The sequence below is a fragment of the Lissotriton helveticus genome, chromosome 8 (assembly GCF_964261635.1).
Source record: "Lissotriton helveticus chromosome 8, aLisHel1.1, whole genome shotgun sequence".
Lineage (NCBI taxonomy): Eukaryota > Metazoa > Chordata > Amphibia > Caudata > Salamandridae > Lissotriton > Lissotriton helveticus.
The window spans coordinates 1147666376-1147676282 of NC_136069.1; the positions used below are offsets into that span (position 1 = coordinate 1147666376).

At 52.8% G+C, this 9907-nt stretch overlaps 1 protein-coding gene across 1 annotated transcript in view; it reads right to left on the reverse strand.

Moving 5' to 3' along the window:
* The window catches only part of RNF149 (ring finger protein 149), a 77028-nt gene extending 69784 nt beyond the window's left edge, over positions 1–7244 (reverse strand). The window contains exon 1 of the mRNA XM_078658032.1: positions 6502–7244. Coding sequence (XP_078514158.1) covers positions 6502–6988 — 487 coding nt within the window. The 5' untranslated portion in view covers positions 6989–7244. The remainder of the gene's footprint in view (positions 1–6501) is intronic.
* Between the last annotated feature and the right edge of the window lie 2663 nt (positions 7245–9907).

Consider the following 9907-nt stretch of genomic DNA (forward strand, 5'->3'; position numbering starts at 1 on the left):
GGGCAGAGGGACAGGGCGGCGGGGATGGCGAGAGAGAAAGAGCCTCGGTGGGCAGATAAAGGAAGAATGAAGATGGTAGAGGGAGGGGCCCGGGGGGGGGGGGCACAGGGAGGGGGCCGCGCTCAGCCACGAGCTGCTGTCATTCAGCCTCGAGCTGCTGTCATTCAGCCTTGATGACGTCAGACACCCACACACAGCAGCAAGAGAGCCCTGGGGGCAGATGCGGGAGCACACCGGAGGGGAAGACATGCAGGCGAGGGGGGGGGGGGGGGGGGGCACTTCAAAGGACAGCGCGCGCTGAGGCATGGGAGGGGCTCCAGCCAAAGACGTCGGTGGAGGGGGGGCATGGACCACATGGGGGGGTGGGGGGCATTGTACATTGTGGACCAGCACATCCTGGGGCGCCGGGGGTGGGGGGGGATACATGGCCAAGCCCACATCCTAGAAATGGGGGAGGGGTGCAGACCGCACATCAGTGATAGGTGGGGGGGGGGGTCTTACGAAAAAACTGAGGGAGGCGGGCGGCCCCTGGGGGTGGGGGTCGTCGGACGGATGAGTGACAGCCCCGCCCCAGCCTGTGAGGCACCGGCGTGCAGGCCAGTCCACTCTGGAACCCCCACCCCCCATTTTGGAGAGGTTTGAAACCCGGCCCCAGGGCAGTGGGACCCCCCAGATGTGTCGGGCAGGTCACTGGCTGCGGTACCACCCGTGCAGAAGAGACATGTCTGCCCATCCCTGGTGCAAAACTGCCCCTCCACCATCGAGCAGAGCAGGCAGACACCGCCGCCAGAGCAGGCAGACACCGCCGCCAGAGCAGGCAGACACCACCGCCAGAGCAGGCAGACACCACCGCCAGAGCGGCCGATGGACCGGGGAAAAGGCGGGATTTCTGCTGTACCGGGGGTCAGTCCCAATGCAGCAGACTGACCCCGTCTCCTCTCTTCACGGGGGACCTAGGTTTACTTGTGCACCTGCTCTCCCGGCCCGACTTCCAGGACCCTGGCTGCCTGCACCATGCCCACCTCTTGCACTGCTGCCTTGTCACTCTTGGGAGCCGCTAGAGAACGCCTGCTGTGGACACTTCTGCGCATGCCTGCGAGGTACCCCTCCATGGCTGCCTGTGCCCAGTGCAAGCCTGACTGCAAGTTACCCCATACGTAGCTGCCTATAGTACACAATGCCTGCCTGACAAATTCCCTTTCATAGCTGCATGTACCCAGTGCATGGCTGATAGTTGCCCCTCAATGGCTGCCTGTAGTCAGTGTATTCCTGCCAGCTACCCCTCCATGGCTGCCTGTACTCAGTGGCTGCCTGTGTGTTAACCCGCAGTGGCTGACTGTACTCAGTGGCTGCCTGTGTGTTGCAGCTCCAGTCCCGGGCTGCTGGCCGCTTCTTCTTGCTGCGTCAGACGGCCAATCTCCCCGGTCAGCAGGCGGGTCGCCTCCTCCTGAGCGGCCATGTGGGCTGCCATGTCCAGGGAGGCCTCCAGAGCAACAGCCGGGAACCCGGCCGGAGACGAGGGAGGCGGGGATCTGCTGTGGGAGGGGAGAGGGATGGGGGGGATCTGCTGTGGGAGGGGAGAGGGAGGCGGGGAGAGCGGAGCCGTGTTACATCGGGATCAGCTGCGGCTCGGGAGGCGGTGATCTGCTGTGGGAGGGGAGAGGGAGGCGGGGATCTGCTGTGGGAGGGGAGGGGGAGAGCGGAGGCCGTGTTACCGGCAACGGGACCGGCTGCACTCGGGAGGCGGGGATCTGCTAGGGGAGAGGGAGGCGGGGAGAGCGGAGGCCGTGTTACATCGGCATCTGGACCGGCTGCGGCTCTCACGGGACGCCCACCGCCGCGATGACGACATCGCAGAGGCGGAGAGCGAAAAAATCGCGGGAACGCCCCCGAATCTGGTCCGGCCTTGACGGACAGATCCGGCTCCCAATGGCTAGCCTCCATTTATGGAGCTAGCCAATGGGAGCCGGGGGACGTTCCAGAAGCCCTTAAAGTTAACAATAGATTCCACCTGCGCCGAAAAGCTGCGCAGGGCGCAGCCTTCGGCAGGCGAAACCTAAAAACTGAAAAACTTTGCCATCCCAACAATTGCCTTATTCTAGTCTATTTGACAGTTTTTTGTAGATACCTGGAGATTTATTTGTAAAGAGCTCGCCTAAAAAATGCTCTCAAAACACATGGGACACAATTGTGTGGCAGTGGTTAGGAAAGGGACCATGTAGCACCTGAGGTGAAGCAGAAGTGCCAGACTGAATGGAGAATGGTGGTTTTCACCTAGTCCCACTTTTGTTTCTAATAATAGTGCCTAGCCTAGGGACTGCACCACTTTCGCCCTGATTTTTAGTTTCCACTTTCTATAAAACTTAGCAGCTATCTCCACAATGCCTCCAGAGAGCATGTAGAACAGAAAATAATCGTTACAAACTGCTGAAGAGGCCTGTCAGCCATACCACACTAACCAGAAAGCATTCAATACTGAGAACTTCCTGGTAGAGGTGGGCCAGTCGATGAAAGCTCGAGCCAGGTTCGAGGCTGAAGCCTGGCTCTGCATCAGCTCGAGATCCTGTTGAATCCTGGAGCAGAGCAGAGCTAGCATGTGGCTTCTGTCCGTCACCCTCATGCACGGAGGTAAAAACGTATCATTAACATTTGAGGTAAAAAAAATGGAGGGGCAAATAGACATTTAGTGGCTGGTTTGTACACAGTGAAAGTAGAAAACCTGGATTAATCTGAAGTGCCCCGCATAACCAAATGATGTGATCCTAGGCAAACATTTTTTTGTTTAACCAATCCTGTTTTTTTTTCACTACTGCATATGAAAGCACCTTCAAATGTGTAAGTTCAGAACACCAGGTGTACAAAACCTATTGCGTTTGATTGAATAGACTATAATTTTGCTCGGTCTATAAGAATCTAGCGACACATGGGGGTTCACATGACAACTGTCTGCCTCTTAGTTCACTAATAGTACTGTCGTCAGGGGGAGGATGGGCAGGAAAAGTTTAAGTTCATGTTTAAAAACTTCCCCTTTTAATAAGCACTTCTCAGTGCAGCGCTGTAACGTGACGTGCAAATTAATGTCAGCGTTTCTGCATGCTTTACAGGGCAAACTTTCTCAGGGCTCGGCTCGTGCACGACTTTAAGAGCCAAGCCAGACCCTAGGCTCGGCTCGCCGTGTTAATATGTTGTTTCGCCCACCTCTACTTCCTGGAGGGCTAAGGCAGTTCAGTCAGCAGTGATTCCATCGTGATCAGGTGGAAATGTTTCTTACGAGCCAAAAGGTTTCTTTGTTCTTTTACCATTAACATAATGTCGCCCAACAACCAGCTCTGCAACACACAGAATCAACATTTCAATTCAAACGTTTCTGTGCCTTCCACCAAGCGTGTGCGAGGCGGATAAGTGAACAAATATTGGAACCTATTATTTGTATGTTGACCTCCCTTCATTTTTCCTTCAGCACGTTTGCATTATTGCATGTAGAGCTGCAGAAATGAAAGTAGCATCTGCACGACAGGCAGTATACCCATCTGTGCTTGCTGAATCGCAAAGGCGGCGCAGATACTAAAGCTTTGGATGTGGGGGGCTGCATGTATGCTTGCCTTTAAAAAGTGCTCAGACACGTTTCGTCTGCAGAGGAAAAAGTGTGGGGCAGATTTGACATCGATACACAAAACTGCACCAGTTCAGCATCGCATCGACCAACCTCCACCCTGCAAAAAAAGAAGGACTGTGAAGCATCCCTAAAAATGCATTCTTCCTCAATGTCATACAACCAAATAACTACGCTTCCACAATGTCTAGCTACCAAAAAATCGACGCTTTAGAGAGTGTCACCCCCTCCACCTCCAACAAAAGGGGAGATTTAAGGTAAAAGTCGAACAAGCCAGGGAAACTCTCTCAGCATACAACCCTTGCACCAACATCAAGCAATGAGACAGACAAATGAACACTGCCATGAGACCGCGAGGTGGGCACTGCATACCGACAGGATTATTCCCCTTTAATTGCATGGTTTTCTATCAGGAGCAAATGGGCAAACAGAGCACACGATACTTTAGCTGCAGCCTCAAGGTCAAAGTCACATGTCAAAGAAAAAGTTCTGAAGATATCGCACATTACTAGGCACCTCGGGGTGTACTTGGCCACTGCACAAGATCGACCCTTCTGAGCGGTTGTGGATGTGCACCGGGATAAAAGCCGGCGATATACACGTAAGACCAACGGCCAGACCTTTGTTCTGCAGAAAGTTTCACAGAAATAAAAAGGATCACTCAAACTGTGGGCTTTCGTTGGAATTGCTTATAAGTAAAGTACATGGGAACAGGGGACACTGGAGAATTCGTTAGGTGGGAGCTCTACTCGTTCGTTGGAACAAGCAAACACGTTTATTACAGGAGTACCTGAAGACGCCATAATGACCAACCTCTTAATCACTTCACCTCAACCACAGTCGGTTTGTTTAGTGGATGCAACTTAAATCTAGACCGGGGTGGGGGCGAGCCCCTCGGTGGTCCCGCCTCAGGCTGCTGCATAATTAAAGTGCCAATTATCAAGGCCGGGCGCGTGATTGGTGACCCTAAATATACATTCAAAGTCACTGGCCACAACGGGTAGCTAAGGGTCAAAGCAATAAATAGGGCGTCGTCCTCCCTCACCCCCTCCTTCGGCGAAGGACAGTTGGCAGTTCAGGGGTGGACCCCCTAAAGGGCCGCTCCTTAGGCAACCGATGCCTGTGAAAGACAAAGAAACGCCCTCTCTGTGTGCTCCTTCCTGGGCCCGAACAATGGTTAGCTCGTGCTTGCTGCTTGACGGTGTCAAAGTTTAGGGGGAAAAAACGATTTCAGGGGAGAGGAAGACACGTCAAATGAGTCCAACAGAGGTCATTAAGAATACGATAGAGGCCTTTATGGTGGACTGGTACAGGTATAAACTTCATAGTACATGGTCGGCACCTTTAACATTCAGAGCAAGTGCTCTCTGTGGTAAGTGGGTGCTGAATGGGGTAGGGTGAAAATAAGGTCACTGAGGTCAATTACATGTTGTATAGGTATGCAAATGAAGCTAAAGAACAAGCTGATGCCGACGTAGGGATAATAGATAGCGCGGTGGGGGGAGGTAGGAGTCTGTTGCAGTGTGTGAATGTGGCCTTTGCCAGAGTTTACTACAGTGACTATGATTGTATTGCCCGTCTGTGTGTATAAAGGTGCAGGATTTATGTGGGTATGGGGTTGTGCGGTATTGTGGGTGTCGAGGGTACAAGTCTGCTTCAGGAAGATTTAGGTGTGAAACAGTCCTCTTACATAGAAGGGCACACAAAGTGCATGACCAGGGACCTAAGGCCGACCAAACAACCTAATGCCATGCCACCAACCAAGTTTAAAAAAACACTCTCCAAACTGTCCAGAAGCGAGGATTTTACCCCATCAACCACCTGAATTCCAAGGTGGAGGAAACAGATGATGCTACCGTAGGCTTAACGCCCAACTGTAATTAGGCCAGCGCGTTATTATCAACTAAAATATCATTAAAAAAAAAACGAAATGACAGTTGCCTCAACCACATCAGAATTCTCTCCTGTACCATGCGAATCCTATAGAACAGTCTTGGCATTACATGATCGTGCTTTCAAGATGTCTCAAATGTTACTAGCGCTTTATAAACCCTATCCCCCCCCGCCCCCAAGATGACGTATATATAAAAAAACATTATTATTAAGACCTTGTTGTTTTCCCACCGACACATGGATCTTTGAGTCCTAAATGCCTTCTACAGGGCCCCGAGCAGTTTTGACAGGGGTGGTAGTGGGGGGGGGGGGGTCATATTGTGTTGGTCTTTGTGGGTAGCTTGGTGTGAAAGATTGTGTGCGCGCCTACTCTAGTGCTCAGACAGGCATCAGTAATGTGGGGTAGCTTCTCTAAGGAGATGGTGTGTTGAAGGAAGGGGGTCAGTAGGCAGCTGTGGGGAAGGAACTCTGGGGGAGGGCTGCGTGTGGGGGGTGATCTAGATAGAATGTGTGAAGCTTGGGTCACTCCTGTTGGAGCCATGGCTATGTTCCTGTGGTGGGGGTCTCTTACAGAGGTAGATCGCGGTGATACCAGGAGTTGTGCGAGGAGGGGGTCTGAAGACAGGATTTCAGGGATGGGCACTTCTTGTTGTCGTGGTATCTGTGTTTATGAGGAAGCCTCTTACAGAGAGGTGGTGGGGGGCTGTGCGTGGAGGTGGTATGGAGGCAGACAATGGTGCCCCCTGGTTTTCAAGGAACCTATTCTTACGTTGGTTGGGAGCCCTTCTAGATGAAGAACAGGGTGGTACCTGGGGCTGTGTGTGTGTGTGGGGGGGGGGGGGAGGAAGAGGAGGCACTCCTAGTTGGAGAGATGTCTTGCCTGTGTCTGTAGTGATCATCTCACACGTAGAACTGGGTGGTGGGGGGCGCGCTAAGTGGGTCATGGGTACAGCCAGGGGTGGTGTGTATATGAGGAGGCGGCGTTAGACTCTTACCTATGTGAGACATGGAGACGGTGGCGTTGCCCGCCTTGGGCTCGTTGTAGATGACCACGGCGGCGGCGTTCCTGCGGGCGGCGTTGAAGACCTTTTCCTTAAAAGTGCAGCCCCCCCGGGCCACCAGCGCGATCCACGAGCCGGCGGCGCCCTCCTCGCCGTCGCCGCCGGGGGGGCGAGGCCAGGCGGCGGCCCCCGGCACATAGTACTCCGTGTCTGCCGCACAGCCCTCCAGGGCTTCGGGGGGCGCCTCGGGGGCCAGCGCGGCCCGCGGGACCCCCACCAGGCCCTGCACGCTCTCCTTGGGCGAGCTGTCCCCGTAGCGGCCGCTCTCCGTGCTCCCCAGCACCGTCAGGTTGCTGGCCGGGTCGGTGTAGGCCGTGTTCACCAGCGCCGTGAACCACTCCAGGGAGCGGCCCCGGCAGGGCGCCCAGCAGCACAGCAGCACCAGCAGCACGGCGGCCAGGGGGGCCCGCGCCCCCGCCATGGGCCTGGGTGAGGAGCCGGGGCGAAGAGTAGCCGGGGACCAGAAAGACGACGGTGGTAGGAAGGCACCGACCCGGAAGTGTGAGAGGAGACCGGGTCACACCGGGAGGAAGGGAGCAGGAGACACAAGCAAGCACCGCAGGAGCCGGCACCGGCAGCCAAACTGAAAGCTGGACAGGAAGCTCCCTGCTGTCAGAACAAACACACGGCGGCAGGGGGAGGAGGCGTGAAGAGGGGAGGCCTGGGAGCAGGCAGGCACGGGCTGGGAGGGAGGGGGAGCACAGGGCCTGGAGGGGGGAGGAGACATGCAAGGGGGCCTGAACCTCTTCACTGATAACCAGAACAAGCTGTGGTGGACTATCTGGCAGAAGGGAACATTTAAGGCACCCAGAAAATACACCTAATAAACAGGGCCTGACAATGTTCGAACATTGAAGAAACAGGTCCCTAATCGAGTTCATCACATGCACAGCTAGCTTTGTATGTAAAATAATACCTATATATAAATGAATCACCTACCACATAGCCCATTCGGCAGGAAACATATTTAGTCATACCAATAAAGTGTTCTTGTGTCATACGGTGTAAATTTGTCAATAAGATACAGATTCGCAATCGGAAAAACATCAACATGTATTGTTTACAACTTAAAGAGTGTCTGTAAAGGCAGGATCGGTAGGAGAAAGCAATACATTTGAAATGCAGGACATTTCATAAGCTGGGAAGTGACGTCAATTTCTCCCCCCCTCCTCACTAGCACGGCAATTTACATTATGCAGTTCATCTACAACTATACTGATGTACTGTCGCTATATATCTCGCAACGAAGAGTTTCTTGTGATGTGCTGTTTAAAAGCAATAAACATAGTCCCATTATTCCCAGTCGCGTTTTAAACGTGTGAGTCACATGGGTTCGAATGTAACATTTTTGACTCATCACAACTAGGTTCCCCTGGCAAAGACTACATCAAGTTGTCTTTCTCCTACTGAGAGCAGGCCATGACGTGTTTCTTTTAAAGGTGATATTGCCTCTCCTCTTCTAGTTGTGTCATATTTTTTTTGTATTTTACTATTCTGTATAGTACTTACTACCAAAAAATGGGGTGCTTGAAGCACCTACCCACCTGGATAGTAAGTTACGCATGTCGGGTGTGAGGTTGAGAGGATGTTTTTCTTTTGTCTAGTCAAGTAGAACATGATGACAACTGAGGTGCGGTTATCATGTTATGGGATGTAGTAGTGCCTGGCAGTTTGAAGGGTGTAGATATGTGAGAGACAGACATGAAAACTGTAGCTATAATAAGGACCAACCAGCTTAGCCACAGGGGCAGTGGGGTGCTGTATGCCCCTACACCAAAAATGTGGGTAATCGGAGAACGCCTAGTAATTCATTCAGTGGCATGTGCCAGATAGAGAGATAGTCAAATGAGTAAAATGATACCAAAAGGGCAAGAATGGGAAATGGTGGCAAAAGCCGTATCTGTGCACCATTCCAATTTGTTTATTTTAAACTATCTACTGCTGTACACCCTTTGTAAGGAGGAAGGATGTAGAAGAGCTGTCAACTCTGGAAAACTGAATAGCAACAACACAGACTTTAAACAAGCATTGGAAATGCAATAGGTCTCGCATTAGAAAAGTTGGAGTTATTGGTCTTGTAAATGACATATTTTATTTATTTGTTGGTTTTTAAAATTGCTAAATTGATGGCTTTGTCATTTACAATGCCAATAGTTATAACTTTCGCGAATGTGACACCTATAGCATTTGGAATGCAACATGTTTTGTATTTACGTGACTTAGATGGCAGCTCTGGTCGTTAGGCCACATCTCTAGAGAGCAGGAGAGTGCAGCAGGGGAGAGAAGCACAGCAATGCAATAGGTCTCGCATTAGGAAAGTTTGAGCTATTGGTATTGTAAAGGACACATTTTTTATTTATGTGCTTGTTTTGAAAATAGCGAAATTAATAGCTTTGTTATTTACAATGCCAATAGTTTTATCTTTCGCAAATGTGACACCTATTGTAACACAATATGTGTTGTGAGGGTGAGTGAGGGTGAGGGTGAGGGGTTGAGGGTGAGGGGTTGAGGGTGAGTGAGGGTGAGGGGTTGAGGGTGAGTGAGGGTGAGTGGTTGAGGGTGAGGGGTTGAGGGTGAGTGAGGGTGAGGGTGAGGGGTTGAGGTTGAGTGAGGGTGAGGGGTTGAGGTTGAGTGAGGGTGAGGGGTTGAGGGTGAGTGAGGGTGAGGGGTTGAGGGTGAGTGAGGGTGAGGGGTTGAGGGTGAGTGAGGGTGAGGGGTTGAGTGAGGGTGAGTGAGGGGGAGTGAGGGTGAGGGGTTGAGGGTGAGTGAGGGTGAGGGGTTGAGGGTGAGTGGTTGAGGGTGAGGGGTTGAGGGTGAGTGAGGGTGAGGGTGAGGGGCTGAGGTTGAGTGAGGGTGAGGGGTTGAGGGTGAGTGAGGGTGAGGGGTTGAGGGTGAGTGAGGGTGAGGGGTTGAGGGTGAGTGAGGGTGAGGGTGAGCAAGGGTGAGGGTGAGTGAGGGTGAGGGGTTGAGGGTGAGTGAGGGTGAGGGTGAGTGAGGGTGAGGGGTTGAGGGTGAGTGAGGGTGAGTGAGGGTGAGGGTGAGTGAGGGGTTGAGGGTGAGTGAGGGTGAGGGGTTGAGGATGAGTGAGGGTGAGGGTGAGGGGTTGAGGGTGAGGGTGAGTGAGGGTGAGGGGTTGAGGGTGAGGGGTTGAGGGTGAGTGAGGGTGAGGGTGAGGGGTTGAGGGTGAGTGAGGGTGAGGGGTTGAGGGTGAGTGAGGGTGAGGGTGAGTGAGTGAGGGTGAGGGGTTGAGGGTGAGTGAGGGTGAGTGAGGGTGAGTGAGGGTGAGGGTGAGGGTGAGTGAGGGTGAGGGTGAGTGAGGGTGAGTGAGGGTGAGGGTGGG